This window comes from Geotrypetes seraphini, chromosome 15 (assembly GCF_902459505.1).
Source record: "Geotrypetes seraphini chromosome 15, aGeoSer1.1, whole genome shotgun sequence".
NCBI classification, from domain to species: domain Eukaryota; kingdom Metazoa; phylum Chordata; class Amphibia; order Gymnophiona; family Dermophiidae; genus Geotrypetes; species Geotrypetes seraphini.
Window position 1 is genome coordinate 3,215,409 of NC_047098.1, and position 19,538 is coordinate 3,234,946.

General features: G+C 41.3%; 1 protein-coding gene across 8 annotated transcripts in view; it reads right to left on the reverse strand.

The window, feature by feature from the left end:
- Positions 1-2,126: 2,126 nt before the first annotated feature.
- Positions 2,127-19,538, reverse strand: part of EIF4G3 (eukaryotic translation initiation factor 4 gamma 3) — a 298,034-nt gene continuing 280,622 nt past the window's right edge. For all 8 annotated transcript variants that reach the window (XM_033921697.1, XM_033921695.1, XM_033921696.1 and 5 more), the window contains 3 exons: positions 11,845-11,926; positions 4,096-4,242; positions 2,127-3,001 (listed from right to left, as the gene is read on the reverse strand). In XM_033921697.1, the coding sequence (XP_033777588.1) occupies positions 2,820-3,001; positions 4,096-4,242; positions 11,845-11,926 (411 nt within the window). In that variant the 3' untranslated portion in view covers positions 2,127-2,819. The remainder of the gene's footprint in view (positions 3,002-4,095; positions 4,243-11,844; positions 11,927-19,538) is intronic.

Consider the following 19,538-nt stretch of genomic DNA (forward strand, 5'->3'; position numbering starts at 1 on the left):
GGAGGTTGGCAAATTACACCAATACAAATTCCATTTTTTTCTCTACTCATCCCTTAAGCCTTGCTATTTTTGCTTCAAAATGATATATAGTGCTGCTTCTTCCCCTTTCATCACATACTATCCTTCCTGATAGAGATGTAGTTATATCAGGCTGAAGTGTCTGTCACTATAACCAGGCCAACCTCTAGAGCGGGGCTTAAAAATCCTGACTGATGATCGACTCCATGACCCCCAATTCTTTTTTTTTTTTTTGCTATAGAAGCAGCATGTTTCCTAACATCCTACCACTATTTGTGTCATAATCCAAGAAAAGGGACCAAGTCTTAGAAACTGAGTTATTCAGCTGGTTAAGTAATCAAGAAGATGCTGATTCAAATTCAACAAACCACATCTTTCTATCATTTCAGAGATATACTGTTTTAATGGACAAATTGTTGTATCTGATAAACAGAACCCACCTGACATTGTCGCCTCATTTCTCAAGTAAGCGTGCGCTAAGACTTGGTACCTTTCCTTAGATTGCAACACATTTTAGCTTTCTAAGTTTGAGCAGAGTGATGGAAGAAGTGCAGTCTGATCTCGCAGTTTCAAGTCTCAGCTGAACTTCCTGCACTGCACAGCTAAAGATTAAAGGGAGGAAAACCATGCTGTTTCATTAGCAGTAGCAGATGGTGAAGGGAATAGGAGGCAATCTTCCAAAACCATTAGTTACCTGGGAGCGAAGAATGAGAGTGAGAGAGACTGGTGATATGTAAGGCAAACAAACAATTTGCTTGTTTGTCTCATCTATCGGGAGGATGGAATTTACGATCCCTTTCTCCCTTAGGCACAGAATGGGAAAACTGCCTTAATAAATCAGTTTATGAGAGAGCTGCTTCCCCTTTCCCAAACATTCATGAACTTAAGAGGAGGGGTGGAAGGCAAGAGAGATGGTTTGTCTTGGGCACTCGCTTCTGAATTCAAAGAAAATTTGTCAAGCCCTGCTCTATTGTACATAGTGTAGTCCCTCTTCCCCCTTCACTCATTACAGCAAGAGCTCTTGGCTAATCTGTGCTATAGAAGTCCTCATTCAGCAATGGCTGAGACCTCCTCCCCTGTGATTTCTACCTCCAGAGTCTCAGCAAGTCCCTGAGATCACACACATCCTTTTCATGACAATGCAAGCACTCCCACTGAGCCAACATGCCAGCCTTAGTGTCCACGTTCTGAGACCACAGAATGCGTTGACAGATGCTATACTGCTGAAGGGTGGCGAAAGTGTAGAATGCAAATCTAGCTCTAACAGGAGACACTTAACAGTGGCTAGCTACCACCTTTCTGTTCTGATCAGGGCAGTGGTCTCACAGTAGCAATCAATCAGTATGTCCAATGGCTGATTTGGTAACTGGGTGACCTTTATTTGCCAGGTGTCCTCTCTCAAGTTCCACTTAATTTGTTTGCTCACCCAATAAAAGCTGGTCAGAGTAAGACACACAGGAATAACATGACAAGGTCACCAACAGTTAGCAGCAGAGAAAAGAGGTTACTGTGTTCTACCTACTAAATTGCTCCCAGCACTCCGATGTATTTTTCCAGCATGTTACATTCCTTCCACATCTCTTATTTTCACATTGGCTGAGGAATAACAGGGCAGAAGCTCAGTGAATACGGTAGCCCCAAGCTGTAAGGCTAGGCTGGTTTTACCCCATTTTGTAAGCAAGCACACACATCCAGCATTTCCTCACATGTACAATAGATTAAAAATATACCTCCTGTATGAGAAGGAACTTGCTGAAGCCAGGGCTCTCACCCAGAACATTTCAGAAGGAGAGGCGGCTTTATTCCTTTTTAAACTTGCAATGTTCCTTTTATTTTGTTCTTTATATTTGGAAAATGAAAAGAAATAGCAAGGAGTCAATTGCTCGGTTTTGCCATTTTTCTCTTTAAATATTTGTTCTATGTATTTACAAAACCTTAAAGTAGCTCTAAAGGGTGTTCTGACGAGTACTTCCCACGACACCACTCCTCTATTGTACAAGATCATTCTTCAAGCACTTCCATCTGCAGCGAGATTTCTATTTCTGGCTTTGCAACACATTTTTCTTCTGTTCCAAGGTTAGGTATGGTTAGGATTACTTTACTTATTCTTTTTTAATTTGTGAAGCAAGCTGAGAGGCAGGCAGGAAGATTGAATGAAGGGGGGGAAAAAACCCCAAAAGAACTCCAAACTTGATGATCACTGCTTTTTGCTTTGCTCACTTCCAAGCCCCTGTAAACTGGTTTGGTGCTTTATTTTATCTACTTACCATGCTTTGAAAGCAAATAAGGGAGGTGCATGGGAAGGGGGAGGATATTTTAATTCTCTGCTATATTTCTTCCTTTCATACAATATAATTTGTTTATGGAAAATGCTAATTTAAAAAATTAAACTGGCACTTGCAGTCATTAAAATAATAAAATTAACTTTTCCTTTATAGTTTAACCGATCTGGTTGTCTTTTGAAAATGAGTCTTTGTTTATAAAGAATATAATTAAAAATGGAAAGAAAATTTCTCTCTAGGTAATAGGTGAAGTTTTGGTTCAATGCACCTGCCTTCCTGTTGTAACTAGCACCCCCCCTTCCCCAGTACCATATTTCTCCATGATTACCCTCGGTGGGTAATGTTCCATTTGTTTGCTTCCCCACTCGTGCATACATGGGGTTAATTTTCGGCACGGGACTTGGCCTTGCTGCACTGTGATTGGCGAAGACATGAAACATTTAAAAAAATACTTAAATTTTTTCTTGCTTTTCATTGTTGCTGTTTGTGTGCCTGTAGTTTTCTGTCTTGTTCTAAGCTCTAGTTATCTTCTGACTCCTCTTCTGCTTCTCGCAGCCATGTGAAGAAAGCAGTGACGGATTTTAATGCTACTCCTTTGCCGTTCTGCTCAGCTGGGTCTTTGCTGCTTTCCCATTTGTAGAAGGCATCCTCCGAGATCACCTCCTCATCATACAGGCAGTCAAAAAACATCCGTAACAAGTCTACATAGTAAAAGGAGAAGAGAACAGCCACTTAAAATATGAACAATGGAGAAAAGAATTAGTAAGGCTATTCTTAAGTTCTGACAACACTAAAACAAGCAGACCTTCATTTATGACTGTTGAGCTCTTACTCTCTCGACCTTATTCAAGTGGTTTTTTTTCTGATTTTTTAATTATGTACATAATTTTACTGGAGTTTTTATTCACTGTAAGCCACTTAAGTGCAAACCTTTGGGGACAACACACTAATAACTGGTTTCCAAGCTTTTTCTGTCTTGAGCTGTTTTGTTCAGGCTGAAAAGAGAAGTTACTCACCTGTAGCAGATGTTCTCCGAGGATAGCATGATAAATATTCTTACTGATGGGTGACACCACTGATGCAGCCCAGTGCTAGAATCATTTTGAAGTTCCTCATCACACATGCAGGCGTCTTCCTGTTCACTGTTGTCACACAGGATTAGGTCAGCTTAGCTGACAGAATGCAACTCCATGGGGAGGAGGGTGGAGCAGTTAAGAATATTCATCCTGCTGTCCTCGAGAGAATACCTGCTACAGGTGAGTAACTTCACTTTCCCTGAGATCAAGCAGGATAAGAATATTCTGATATGAATCACTAGCTAGTTTCAAGTTTATTTAGCTTTTCTATTCCGGCAGAGGGAAGAACCATCTAGGAAGCTTACATTTTAAAATAGGAAGTTTGGGATGAAGGGGGGGGGGGGGGCAGTGAGGGATAAGGCAGCTATCAGGCTGTCTTAAATAAAGAGGGATAAAAGGGAGGCCTGTAACAAGCAAGTCCAGTGACAAACTGAGAACTGCAACTGTTGATGTTTTTTCTTGCTTGTTTGCTTTTTTAAATTTTCAGTTTTTCAACAGCACGGACAGTGTCTCATAAACCTTTTTCAGCAGCGGCACACTAAAATATGGGTTTTTAAACCATATTTGGTTATGGCCAGTGAGGGAATATGATCCTATTCCAGACATAAGGTACAGACAAACTTAAGAGCTGGAAGGAGAACAGAAGCTTGACTTCCTTGACGAACAGCAACATCTTCTCAATATAACGTCTGATAATTGTAGACATATTGTATACTTACTGGGAGGTTGATCAAGTTTAACTATCAATGCTTGTAGTGCATAAAGTGCTTGTAGTTCCCTCTCTGTATCAGAGTCCAAGTACTTGAGCAAGACTGGCAGTCTCTGCTTGATAATAGCAGTGTCCACACGAAAGGAAGAACAGTCCCCTGAGGAGAAGAAAACCAGATGCACTAGGCAGCCAGAAGAGCATACAAGAGACTAGTCCCATTAGGCTAAATCTTATGAAAAGAGAGAATATACCATTTGAGATGTCTGGATTTCAATCCAGCCTTAGTAAACAGAAACTAACATAAGAAACTTATTTTCATAAGCCATAAGCAATAATTATTTTGTTCAGTTTCTCAGAAAAGATTTTGGAAAATGACACCCTTATGGTATACTCTTGCTCTGAGACTAAATTATTTAATGGGTCCAGGAATCCCTGTACCCCCATCAGATGTGCACTGGTAGAGGTTTAAAAGGCTCCTCTTTAATCTTTGAAAAATGGAGGCCAGCTAGGTTCAAATTTGTCCTGTTTTGGGCCTGGCACACTTTACCATACTATTCTCATGACTGTCCAATTACATTCTTTCATTATCACTTTCTCTTTTGCTATCTGCAAGTTCCATTAAATATGCCTTTTCCCTATCCTTCCCATTTGCTCTCTTGTCTTTCTCCTTCTTTTCTAGCCACTCATGTTCTTTTTCCCATCTCTCAGTTTCAAATTATCTTTTTATTCCTATTTTTACCTCTCCCTCCCAGTTTCGCTCTGACTGTTCTCCACTTTTCCTTCCCTTCCTCTCAGGCTCTGTTTCACACAAAGCATGGATATGGGAATGCTGTGCTGAGAGATGAGTGATGCAAAGTTTTAGCCAAGAACTCTTACATAAAAATACTCCAGCGCAACAATTCATCCTTTGCTGTTATACTAGTTGGTTCACATCAACAGCTGTCACACAGAAATGTCTTATTCAATGAGAGTTGTTTTTGAATAATGCCACAACTCCCTCTAGCATATTTTTAGTGATCCTTGGCTTTCATTCCCATTACGTGTAACAACTATCTTCACTGGACAAGAAAGGGCATCTACACAGACAAAAGCATTCTCCCACCCCAATCTCTTCCCAAGGCTTTTTATTGCCTCTTTTGGGGCCATTGATTACTTATTCTAATGATCAGACATCTTAAACACCTTGGTATTAGATAAGATATAGGGAGGATCGGGTTGGGAAAGATAATAATTGCTAATTGTTTTATTATTAATAAATGGGTGGGTGGGAAGGGATTCTTTTATATATTTTCAGGCTTACCGTATTTTCACGCATATAACGCGCGCGTTATACACGATTTTACAAACCGAGTATAACCATGCGCGTTATATGTGTGAGCGCGTTATACAATTTTTTTTTTCTCATTGCGATCCGGCATCCCTCCTGCGAACCGGCATCCTCCCCCACCGCTCGCGTCACCCCCCCTCCCCCACGATCCTACATCCCCCCCGCACCGCAAAGACATCGCTTACCCGATTGGGCACCGGCACCAGCACCAATGCACAGGACATGCCAGTGCCAGTGCCTGAAGATCCTCCCTCGCCTGGGCTGGGCGGTGCGAGGGAGATCCTCCTTCTTCCCTGTGCTGGGCTGGTCTGGGCTTTGAGCATTTACGCATGCTCAAAGCCTTCTGGTCTCGCTCTTTCCGAGATTCTGAATCTGAGAATCTCGGAGAGAGCGAGACCAGAAGGCTTTGAGCATGCGCAAATGCTCAAAGCCCAGACCAGCCCAGCACAGGGAAGAGGGAGGCCAGAAGAGGGAGTAAGCGGGGGTGGCGGGAGGAGGTTATAGCAGCATGCGCGGTATACGCGTGTGCGTGCTATATAGATTTTTTTTTACAGCAATGCTTTGTTCCCGCGCGTTATATGCGTGAAAATACAGTATAAGTAAGATTGTCAAGTGAATTGTTAAAAATTTTCTGATTGATTATTATACACTTATTTGAAAATGAATAAAGATTTATATAAAAAAAAAAAGCATTTTCTAGTGCCTCTGCTTACCCTTTCTGGAGAAGATACCAACTGGAGGCACCCACAAGAATGCCTTCTCATGGTATGCTCTAAACCAGGGGTCTCAAAGTCCCTCCTTGAGGACCGCAATCCAGTCGGGTTTTCAGAATTGCTCCAATGAATATGCATGAGATCTATGTGTATGCATTGCATTCAATGCATATTCATTGGGGAAATCCTGAAAACCCAACTGGATTGCAGCTCTCAAGGAGGGACTTTGAGATCCCTGCTCTAAACACTTATTTATTTACGAGGGTGTTTCAAAAAGTAACAGCAAACTGACAGTATTTCATTCATTCTCTGATTTATCATGTGTTTGGACCCTCAAAGGATGCTTTGAAAGGATGAAGAATTGGAAGCGATGATGAGGTCAAAGAAGTGGTGCATTCCTGGCTGAAGGCACAACCAAAAATGTTTTTTTTACTAATGGAATAAAGAAGTTGGTACAACAGTGTGAGAAGTGTGTTGAAAAGGAGGGTGATTATGTAGAAAAATGACATATAATCTGTATTTCTGATTAACTTATATAATGTCAAAATATTCAATTTGCTGTTACTTTTTGAAACGCCCTCAACAATATTTTAATACTTTTTTAATGGAACAAGTTCATTCAAACAGAGCAGTCATGGAAGCAAGTTCTTTAGATATTCATTTTGAATGAGGATTAAAACCCCCCCCAAAACATTTTCCAACAGATCATTCTTCCAAACACATAAAAAGCCACCACCCCTCCCTTACTCTAAATTCTCTTCAATTGAAAGGAAAAGAAATGTCTTTAACGCTTTCTAAATGCTAGTAAATTATTAATGGGTCTAAATTCTATCTGAGAAGCTGAAGGCTATGCCGAAGGTAGTTTCACTATCAGCAGGGCCTCTCAAGGTGGACAGGTTTCAGCGGAGATGTCAGACTAATGATATACCCCCCATCTGGGCAGCAGCAGATGGGCAGTGTTGGAGACGGAGGATCGTGCTTGATGCGCCGAGGTTATACTGCACAGAAGAAAGGCCCGGCAATCTACTTCTGTATTCTGCCAAGAAAACTTGATGATGATGAGACATAAAGAATTGACATATAATGCTGGAAGATGTTTCCCTAGGTCAGAAGGCACTCACCATACTACTAGGGAAGAGCTGACCATCTCCCAGAGTATGCCCAGTGTTTATGAAACTGATGGATCAAAGCCGTCAGGACATCCTAATGCTGATATTACTGGACAGAAAAGGGAGATCAGAAGTTGTAAAGATATGAAGCATGAATCAAGGAAAACTGGAAATTGTTAAAGATCAAATGTAAAAAGACAAAATCAATTTGATAGGGATCAGTGAGCTCAAATGGACAGGACAGAACCATTTTCAATCAAGCGGGCATTGGATCTGCTACTCTGGTAATGAAACACATGGGAAAAATGACGTGGCATTCATCCTAAATAGTAAGCTTTCAAAGATGGTACAGTGTAATCAGTGATACTCATGTCAATCCGTCTGCAGGGAAAGCCGATCATTGTCACCTTGATCCAAGTATATGCTCCAACGACAGACATAAAAGATGAGAATGTAGAATTGTTCTATGAATAACGTCAAAATGTAATAGATCAAACGCCAAAGTAATCATTTTTGGGGACTTCAATGCAAAAGTAGAAAGTACATCTGAAGAAACAGTGGTTGGAAAGCACGTGGGAATAGAAAAAAAGCAGAATGGAGAGTAGTGATGTGATCAAGTTTATTAGATTTTTATAAACCGCCTATAAAGCTTTTCTAAGCGGTTTTACAATCAGGTACTCAAGTATTTTCCCCATCTGTCCCAGTGGACTCACAATCTATCTAATGTACCTGAGGCTATGGAGGACTGAGTGACTTGCCCAGGGTCACAAGGAGTAGCTTGATCAACTCATTGAAAGCTATTTCTTAAAAATTCTTCAAAAAGGACTCAACACAAGCTATGTTTTGGCTAAGAAGCCTTCGTAATTGCAATTACGATTGTGAACGTGCTGCCCTCACATCATTGGGTTGCTTATTTCTGAACTGGACTCTTGATGAAGGTTTCTTAGCTGAACACAGCTTTCTCCATTGTGCTTTTTTCCTACTCCTACTTGTTTGGACCTCTTGTTGACTTTTTTTGTGGGTAGTATATATCTTCTTTGTTTGCTGTGGTTGGAAAGTACGGCATAGGAAAAAGAAATGAAACTGGTGATAACTTAGTACAGTTTCGGAAAACAAACCATCAATCATAAATACACATTTCCAACACCACAAACATCGCCAGTACACATGGACATCTCCAAATGGCATGTATTGAAATCAAATTGACTAAATCTATGTAGGACAGAGATGGAATTCTGCAGCTTTGACTAAACCAGGAGCTGATTGTGGAAGCGACCACGAGCTTTTGACATGCAAGATCAAGGTGAAGGTTCGCAAGATGATGATCATTAGAGACCTCCCAAAATACAACATTGAAAACATTCCATCTGACTATTGGATAAAACTAAACAATAGGTTTGTCTTGCTTGATACAGGAGATAGAGAGCCTGAAGAGTTACAGAATGACATCAAATCTAACTAGTGAAAAAGAAAGCCAAGAAATCACTTTGGATCTCAGAAGAAACCAGAAAAGTAGCAGAAGAAAGAAGACAAGCAAAACTATCTGGTGATAAGAGAAAAAGTATCACAAATGTACTGAGTGTTTCAACATCAACTTTGGCAAGACAAAGAATGATATCTCAAGGATATTTGTCAGAAAATTGAATCAGAACATGCAAATGGGAAAACCAGATTAGGTCTTTGACCTAAGAGCCACCGCGTAAGTGGACTGCTGGGCATGATGAACCACTGGTCTGACCCAGGAGCGGAAAATCTTATGTTCTTATGGATAGGATCACTGTTTATACCTATACCGAAGAAAGGTGACGCCAAGGACTGCAACAACTACAGAACAATTGCATTAATTCCACATGCCATCAAAATATTGCTGAAAATAATACAACGAAGGCTCCAATCATACGTTGAGCAAGAACTACCCAAAATTCAGGCTGGTTTTAGAAAAGATCGAGGAACAAGAGACATTATTGCCAATGTTAGATGGATATTGAAGAGCAAAGAATATTAAAAAAAAACCCTATACCTTTGCTTCATTGACTACAGCAAAGCTTTTGACTGTGTGGATCACAATAAACTATGGAGAACTCTAGTGCAAATGGGAATACCCAAATACATAACTCAGTTGATAGAGCACCTATTTGAAAATCAAGAAGCTGCAGTGAGAACAGAATATGACAACACTGATTGGTTTCCAATAAAATGTGGCATCAGGCAAGGATGCATCTTGTCACCTTTCCTGTTCAACCTTTACAGTGAAGCTATCTTCAGAAAAGCAAATTTGGAAGAAGAGAACATTGGTTTCAAAGTTGGTGGCTGAAATATAAACAATCTGCACTATGCAGATGATACAACGCTCATCACCAGCAGCAAAGAAGACATGTTGTATCTACTGAGAAAAGTCAAAGTTGAAAGTCATAACATGGAATTAGAACTGAACATAAACAAGATGAAGATAATGAACATGGAAAATGATGAAGATTTTGAGCTTGAAGGCGATAGAATAGAAGTTGTAAAGGATTTCAATCTCCTGGGCTCTTTTGTAAACAAAGAAGCAACTAGCAGGGAGGAAATACTCTGCAGAATTGCACTTGGTCGCTATTCAAAGGCAAGGAGGTAACACTCCAAACGAAGATTAGACTTGTCCATGCACTCATTTTCTCAGTGGTCAGTTATGGATGCAAAAGCTGGACATTACTGAAACAAGACAGAAAGAAGATTGACTCATTTGAGCTTTGGTGCTGGAGAAGGATTTTATGCATGCTATGGACTGCCAAATCAATTCTGGAAGAGATCAAACTAGCTATGTCCCTTGAAGCCCAAATGATGAAGTTACGACTGTCTTATTTTGGTTACACTATCAGAAGAGAGAGATCACTGGAGTGGGACATCGTGTTTGGGAAGATCGAAGGAATCAGGTAAAGAGAGTGACCTGCAATCATATAGCTGGACACGTTGAAAACAACAATGGGGATGATACTGGAGAACCTTTTCGGACTAGCACAAAACTGATTTCTTTTTAGATCTGCAATTCATCAAGTCGCTAGGACTCGAGCACGAGTTGATGGCACCTTATAACAGCAACAAACTCTAAGGGACATTTGGACCAAACGTATTGATAGTTTTAGATCTCCAGGTTGCCTTTCTAAACCTAGTCATCGCAGAGATTCCCTTGAGAAGACTTTAGCTGTCTCCCAAGAACACTATTTTCTATCCCATCTTGTTCATATAAGGGCTCTTGAGAATGATGAACCTTAAAAGTTAATACAAGCAAATAGGTAAGCACTTAGTACGGTAACTGAAGTTTTATTTCTATACTAGGCTGACAGTCCCACTCATAAAAACATTAGCATAAACTAAGTTCTTAACATTTAAGGCTCAACCACTGTGGTCAATGCTTTGTCATCCAAATAACGTTTCAACTGATGAGCAACTTTCAATTTTTAAAAGACTCTTTTATCACTTAATTTGCTCTCGAACGCTGTCATTTCTTTCCAAATAACTCCCAGAGACCCACCAAAGCTATCTAAGAAGCAATCACTTGATCTGAGTAATACTAATAACTTATCTTTGCTAATATTGCCCATTCCCAAACAAGAGGTTTATGCTACATTCACCAAAACCTTCTATTTAAATAACCAATTCTTTGCCTCCTTTCCTTTCTAAAGGCAACAACTTTACATAACCTTCATACATATAAGCAACTCTAAAAAGCTTCCTAATCAGTTTCCCCAATGGCTGCAAATAAATATTAAAGAGAGATTTAATGGTGTTGTGTGTTTCAAGGATTTCATATCAGATCTCTCTAGACTCGGGCCATTCGCTATCTCAGGAGCTGGCACTCTGATGCTAAGAGAACACTTTCAAGCAAGTGCCTAGAAGTAGATCCGGGGGACAATGTCAACCAGCCAAAACCAAAACTAGTTAGCAGTAAACCAAGAAGATATTAGGATTACTAATGGCGCTTTCATTAGATCAGTATCTTGCAAATTTTAGCATGCCTGGAGGCTCTCCAGACAGGACCCTGAGCTTTCTAAAACCTAAAATTTGTACATCAGTGGGGTGGGGGGGGGGGGGGGGGGCGCGGAGAGGAGGAGGGGTGCCAGTGCCGGCTGACTACCTACAGAAAATACCTCTAGTTGCAAGAGGCACATCCTGTAGGACAGGGGTGTCAAAATCCCTCCTCGAGGGCCGCAATCCAGTCGGGTTTTCAGGATTTCCCCTAAAACCCGATTGGATTGCGGCCCTCGAGGAGGGACTTTGACATCCCTGCTGTTTGTGATACACTGCATTAGACAAATGCAAATCTGGTCTTCCCTAAGGACAAAGCTGCTTCCATTTTCATAGGCTGAAAATGAAACATTTCTACTCTGGTTGGCAATGACTGAGAGGGTTAAGTATTTCAAGTTTTCCCAGTTCAGCTTCACCCTAATTATAGCCCAAGATAAAAGTACATGAGGTATTATTTCTTTATTGCACATTATTGCTTCATAAGTTGCTAGATGTGGCTAATTGTGCACTGTATTGTAGAGAAAATTTTGACAGACATAAAAAACGAGGTGGTTAGGTGCCTCCTCCTGCATGAATTTTGCAGAAGGGAATTACAGAATACTCACCTATAATGGCCGCAGTACAAACTGCTGTCATTAAAGCTCTAAGGAATGTAGGTGAACTCATCTGGAATTCATCTAGATTAGCCTGCAATTAAGACCAAACAAACCGGGTAAGGACAGTGTTGCCTACAATAGTCATCGCCCCTTCCAAATACACTGAGCATAATGCAGGACCAGCAAAAGATGTATATTATTATATACAGGGTGAGGCAAAAAAACCAAAATAACCCTTAGAGTTTTTCGCTCTTTTCTCAGCAGCCACTTGGAATTTCACTATGAAGTTGTATAGCTTTATTTGTTGTTATTATCTATGTTTGTGGGTCAAGCAGAATGAGATTATCTTTAAGCATGGTGAAGTTATAGAGATTTTTGTGCATTTGAAAATGTTTGCATTGTTAAACTGCTCTTACTTGAAAAAATGGAGGCACAGCTTACTGTTAATGTCGTCACAGTGACAGACTTTTGTAAACAATTTGAATGTGAATAATTTGAATTTAATAACATAATTTACAGATAATTAAAAAAACCATTTTGGAATAGAACAGCAATCATAGGCAAGGTGTCGGTAGAAAACAAAATAAGAATCCAAACACTGTGTGAACAAGGTTTCGGAGCAAAGGCAATGGTGGCTGCTATCTCAAGAAATGGAAGCTTCAAATTTGCCAGACCTAAACACCTTGGACTACCATAATTGTCAAACTGAAAGAAGCACTGCAGATCATCTGTAACAGCCTGCCATAGGAGCAGATCGTCAAGTCTGTTAAGAACTTCCTAAAGCAACTGAAAGCACAGTTACTTACCATAACAGGTGTTACCCAGGGACAGCAGATATTCTCACATGTGGGTGTCATCATCCACGGAGCCCCGGTACAGACAGCTTTAAAAGTGCATGCCACTTTAAGAACTCGAGAAAGTTTGCGAACTGTACCTTCCCGCCCGACGCCTCTTCAGTTCGTTAAGCAAGCTAAGAAGCCAACCAGGGGAGGTGGGTGGGTTGTGAGAATATCTGCCTGCTGTCCCTGGATAAAACCTGTTACGGTAAGTAACTGTGCTTTATCCCAGGACAAGAAGGCAGCATATTCTCACATGTGGGACTCCCTAGCTTACTAGAATGGGATGGAGGTAGAGTTGGCTATTAGGAAAATAGATTTTGCAAAACTGCTTGGCTGAAGTGACCATCCCATCTGGAATAAGATTGACAGATGGGATGTGAATGTGTGATGTGAGATGTGTGAACTGAGGACCAAGTAGCAGCTTTACAGATTCCATCAATAGGAGTGGAGCGAAGAAAAGCAACTGAAGCTGCCATAGCTCTGACTTTGTGGGCTGTGACACGACTCCCCAGTTGTAGCCCAGTCTGAGCATAACTGAAAGATATACAAGAGGCCAACCATGTAGAAATCATTCTCTTGGATACTGGATGTCCCAACTTGTTAGGATCAAAGGAGACAAAAAGTTGAGATGTTCTGAGCAGTTGAGTTTTCTGCAAATAGTTGGCCAATAATTGTTTGCAGTCCAGAGTGTGAAGAGTCATTTCCCCAGGATGAGAGTAAGGCTTAGGAAAGAATACTGGAAGTACAATAGATTGATTAAGGTGAAATTCCATGACAACCTTTGGAAGAAACTTAGGATGGGTGCGAAGCACCACTTTGTCATGGTGGAACACTGTGAAAGACGGATCCATCATCAGTGCCATCAATGTGACTCGGCGAGCTGAAGTAAGGGAGATGAGAAAGACCACTTTCCAAGTAAGGTATTTGAGATGAGCCGCAGACATTGGTTCAAAAGGAGGCTTCATCAAAGCTGTAAGGACCACATTAAGATCCCAAACCACTGGAGGTGGTTTGACATTGAAAAGTCATTTCATGAATCTGGACACAAAAGGATGAGCAGTGAGAGGTTCTCATCGACTGGCTCGTGGAATGCATTGATAGCACTGAGATGAACTCTAATTGAAGTGGTTTTGAGACCTGAATTGGATAAATGTAGAAGATAGTCCAAAACTGAAGAGACAGAGGTGGATGCTTCCAAGATTAGTCTAACAGGCTGAGAAAAATGAAGGTCAGCCTATGTTAGGTCGAGAAATACCAAGCTATCAGGTACAACACTGAAAGACTGGGATGTAGAAGAGATCCGTGATTCTGTGTGAGAAGAGACGGGAAAATTTGAAGAGGTATTGGCTCCTTCATACTGAGTTGACATAGCACAGAAAACCAGGGCTGAGGAGCTATAAGGATCATGGTGGCAGATTCCTGCTCGAGGCTCATCATAGTCCAATGCCTCTAAATCAGTGGTCTCAAACTCCCTTTGCAGGGCCACATTTTGGATTTCTAGGTACTTGGAGGGCCTAAGAATAAAATAGTTAATGTCTTATTAAAGAAATGACAATTTAGCTCTCTTTATAGTTTATAAATCTTTCCTTTTGGCTAAGTCTTAATAATAATATTGTAATTTATAGCTAAAGAGACATATGATCAAGAAACTGTTTTATTTTACTTTTGTGATTATGATAAACATATCGAGTTTGAGACCACTGCTCTAAATATTCAGCACTATGAGCAGAATTAGCTTCTAATTTGTCTGGAAGCTCTTTGCCCATGGCCCAGCTTTATGGAATGCTTTACCTTTGTTTCTGCGCCAATCTGATATGCTTTGGTATTTTAGAAAGGGGGTGAAAACGGTATTATTTGAGTGTATTTTGGTGTGAGCAATGTGACTGTGTGAGTTGGAGCAGTTCTTTTTTTATCTTTTTCTTTGTTGTTTTATATTTGTCTGTATTATTTAATGTGATTTTGTATATGATTTTGTTCCTCATTTAGATTTGTGGATAAGTGGGTTATGAATAATTTTAAATAAAATAAAAATAAATTTTGTGAAAGAAAGTCTTTTGGTTGGAGATTTAGCTCCATGAGGAAACTTCTCAGACGTAGTGTCATAAGCCTCTGTAGTAGACTCAGGGACATCATCCGCTGCGTCAGAATGTAAGTTTGAGTCAAAAAAGTCTTTTGGTGAAGGACTGTGTCAAGACAGATGGCATCGAGTCCGGTGTCGGTCCGATGAAGATGACGATGTATGATGTGACTTCCTCTTACACTTGGAAGAGTGGAAAGGAGAGTGGTGTTTACACTTCAAAGTAGCTGAAGATGAACGATGCTTAGCAGACTTGGATCGTCGAAAAGATGAAGAACGCTGATGTCTGGAAGAACTGGATTGACAACGTGATAGAGAATGGGATCTGCAATGAGATGTGCTGTTTTTATGCATGGAAAAATCGGCGTGGTATCAGAGATCCAGTATCAGTATCGCAGGACCTGGTGGCCTTATGCTCAGCCTGGACTGGTACCAATGGAGTCAGTGTCAGAGTAAGAAGTTTGAACATGTCACTGACTTGGAAAAGCGCTTCGAGCTTCTCACAGTACGAGTGCACCGGTACCATTTGGTGTCCTGCCGGTACCATCGGTGCCTTGTCTGGCCTCGGTGAGGGTGACTGAAGAGGATGCATACCTCAATGTAGGAGAGGCCAGACGTAAGGATGGTTGTCACTTGGTCGGCATCAAGGGACTCAATGCAATGGTAACCTGTGAGACCTGTTGGAAAGCTGGCAGCTTTTTAGCTGGCTTATCCGATGGAGCGATATTCCCCGACGCCAACGTCGATGCTTTCGATGTTGAATGCTGCGATGTAGTCTCGGTGTCCTTACTGGTGCCAAACAACTTCTCTTGTTGGAGCTTTCAACTCTAATTATACATTTTTGCAGGGTAGAACACCGCATTCAGGATTTGACACAGAGTTCTGGGCCGAGGCACTGGAAGCCTCAACTATGTGGGTCAGTGATGGAAATTTGCTGTTGGCACCTGCAACACTTTTTAAAACCAGTGAGTTGACGGGACATCAATGGAAAAATCATCTCGGCCAAATTTAATTCAATGGCTGAGGAAAATAATGAGGCCTCCATGGGCGAGGTGAGAACAGCGAGGAAAAAATATCCTATACTGATTTATTTGGTTTTTTTTAACACAAATAAAACACATATCTAAAATATGAAGAAAAAATACGACTAAAAAATAAGCACAAGGGGGAAGACAAAGGCAAAAATTGAATAACGTTAAAAAAACATGACTTCTTAGCTCTGTGGAAAACTAAGAACTGAGGAGACGCAAGCAACGTCGGGCGGGAAGGCACTTGCACATGCTTTCTCAAGTTCATCAAATGGCAATGCACTTTTAAAGCTGTCTGTACCAGGGCTCCATGGATGACATCACCCACATGTAAGAATATGCTGCTGCTTGTCCTGGGATGAGGCCTTTGTTGTAGCTAAGGCTAACTTAATTGTTTTAATCCGCTTTAAGTGATGTAATAATTCATTGCATCATTAAAAGCCAGTATAAAATCTAAGCACCCGGGATAGGTAGCTAACACCCAGGCACCTAGCGACACTTAGTAATGCCGCATGCCTATGTAGGCGTGTTTAGGGATGGAGTTGGCTTTAGGCAACACAGCACCAATAGCCGCGATTCTACGATGAACCTCGGCGCTGGAAATGTAGGCCTTTAAAACCCTGGCCTACATTAGCAGAGCCTAAGTTCGTCGTTAGGTGCTGGCAGCTGTGATTCCCTAAGTGGGGCCTGATTGACATGTGGCAGATGCCATTTTTCTAGGCACCACTTATAGAATCAGCCCCTTTGAGTATTCAGTGACTGCAAAATTCTGAAACATTAATTGTATTTGAATGACGTTAATTTATTGTGTTTTAGCTCAAACTTTGCTAGATAGTTATACTAAAATGTTTAATAGTAATATGTAAGTCTGATGATTAAATAAGTACAGGCAGTCCCCGAGTTACAAACGCCTGACTTAAGTATGACTTGTACTTAAGAACGCAGTCGTGGCTTCACTGAGCAATATTTCCAGTGGCCTAGACTCCTACACTTCTGCAGCAGATTCAGGAATGATGAATGGTAGGGACAGTTAGCCCTTTTCTCAACTGGGAGCAGAGGTAAGAAGCAAGAATCTACAATTTCTGAGTTACATACAAATCCAGCTTAAGAACAGCTTTAAAAACGTAACTCGTTCTTAACCTGGGGACTGCCTGTACATAAAATTTCTTATTAAAATTCAAAGCAGTAGATGAAAATGGCACAAACTCTAAGGGATTACTTTTTTTTATCTCTATCTAAACACGTACATTATACAGTTTATCATATCTACATCTACACCAGTGGTTCCCAAACCTGTCCTGGGGGACCCCCAGCCAGTCAGGTTTTCAAGATATCCCTAATGAATATGCATGAGAGAGATTTGCATATAATGGAAGTGACAGGTATGCAAATCTCTCTCATGCATATTCATTAGGGATATCTTGAAAACCTGACTGACTGTGGGGTCCCCCAAGACAGGTTTGGGAACCACTGATCTACACCTACCACATACATAAGTACAATTGTATGTAAGAAATTACAATATTAGGGACAAATGTAGCATAGTAATCATAAAAAACCATTCTCTTCTCTAAAGGCTGCAAAGAGGGAACAAGACCTCAAGATGGCAGAGCCCCATACAAAGAAGATGATCCTCCTCATGAAAAAGCATTTTAATTGGTTCCACAAGCAAACTGTGCCTTTTGAATGCAAGACTTCATATTTTAAGAATAAAATAAATATTGTAGATGCCAACTGGACATCAGCAAAAACTGTACTATATAAGCCTCATTAAGTCCTCTTCCAAAAAAAAAAAGACTAGACAGCATATTAGGGAAAACAGCAAGTATTTGGGACCTTAGATCTATGGCTATTTTTAGTTTTTTCTTAGTGACACTGGCATGATCTAAACAAGCCCCTGGGCTGGGCACCGTAAGTTGTACAGCCATATGACTGGGTAGCCTGTATCTAAATTAGATATCTGCGTTGTGGGTTTTCTTTCTAAACTGCCTATGCAGCGTCACAGCATACTTTGGTGACTCAACTTTTCTTGGTAGACTTCACTTTTATATATATTTTTAGCGACATTGTTTTTTGTCTTATTAGTTTAATATGTTTATTTTGCAATGCGGTGCATTGACGCATTTCTGGCTTTGAACCTTTTATATGTCATAGAATATTGTTTCATTTTTGCTGTCGCTCTGGGCCATATTTTGAAGTTCTTAGAACTGTGCTAGATACTGGTGCGAGCAAACAATACTCAGATCCAGTGATTGCACCAATTTCATTGGTGCTGGACTTCCTGCAGGAAGGTCTGAAGAAAGACCTGGCGGTTGGCTCTCTCAAAGTACCGATAGTCGCATTTCCTTCTTCAGAGCTCAGGTCAGCAAGCGCTCTTTGGCGTCCCATCTGGATGTATCCAGGTTTTTGAAGAGAGCCTTTCATCTTCACCCTCCAGTGCACAAGCCCTTTCCATCTTGGAACCTTAATCTGGTCCTCTGGGCCCTTATGAAGGACCTGTAATAAGCCTTTGGAGGAAGCATCCTTGATAGATCTGAAAGTACACTTCTCCCCCTGTAGTCATGGTTTCTGCACTCGCGGTTTCACTTATTTGCAATTTTTCTCACACTGACTCCTCCCCCAAATTACATCATCCATGAGTGCAGGGGGAGCACGAGGCAGAAAAAGAGCGCAAGGGGAAGGGCTGGAATACCAAGCTGAACCGGGGGACAGGGAACGGGCAGGGAGCCTTCCACTTGCCCGGTTCACACAGGAAGAGCTGAACGCTGCGACGGTTTGCCAGAAATGAAAGGGGGGGGGGGAGAGAGAGAGATGAGCCAGAGTTGAGCTAGGAGCGCGCACCACCGCCTGAAAGGATGGGTGGGCAAGACCAAGCCTGGCGCACAAGCATGGAGCTTGGTCCTGCTCCAGAGCCCTGGACTTTCCGGCACCGTTGGTCATTGGGTAAGTCTGGATGCTGGGGAAGTCTGACCCCAATCCTGCGGAGGTTTCCAGGAAGATGTGTTGGAAGTTATTTGTGGTTTCATCATTTTTCCGAAGGTTTTTAATAAAAAAACACAAATAACTTATGAAAAAGTTATTAGCGGTTTTTCTGTATTCAAGGGTCTGTTCCGCCCCTAACCCCTGCGAATACGGGGGGAGAAGTATAAACAGTTTTCTTAGTGGCTGTGACATCAGCGTGAAGAGTGTCGGAGCTGGAGGCTCAGTTCTGCAGGGAGCCATTTCTTCAAATCTCAGAGGCCAGAATCTCGATTTGAACTGTCCCTTCCTACCGAGGTCATGTCCAGTTTTCACATAAACCAAGAGGCATGACTGCCAGTCTTCACACCTGTGGGAGTGAAGAAAGCAGATAGAGTGTTGAAAGTTCTGGATGTGTGAAGAATTTTGATTCGTTCCTTGGAGATGACCGAGTTCTGGCAGTCTGATCACCTCTTTGTGCTTATGAATATGGCATGTCAGGGGAGACCAGCATCTAAAGTGACCATACCCAGGTGGATCAGGATGGCCATATCTTCTGCTTATATTGAAATGGAAAACAGGTTCCAGTAGTGGTGAAGGCACGCTCCACTCACATTGTTGTGTCATTTTGGGCAGAATTTACAGTAGTCTCACTTGCAGAGATTTGCAGGGTGGTCACTTGATCCAATCTCCACATGTTCACTAAGTTTAACAGTGTGGATGTAGCATAAGAATAGCCTTACTGTGTCAGATCAATGGTCCATTAAGCCCAGTAGCCCATTCTCAGAGTGGCCAATCCAG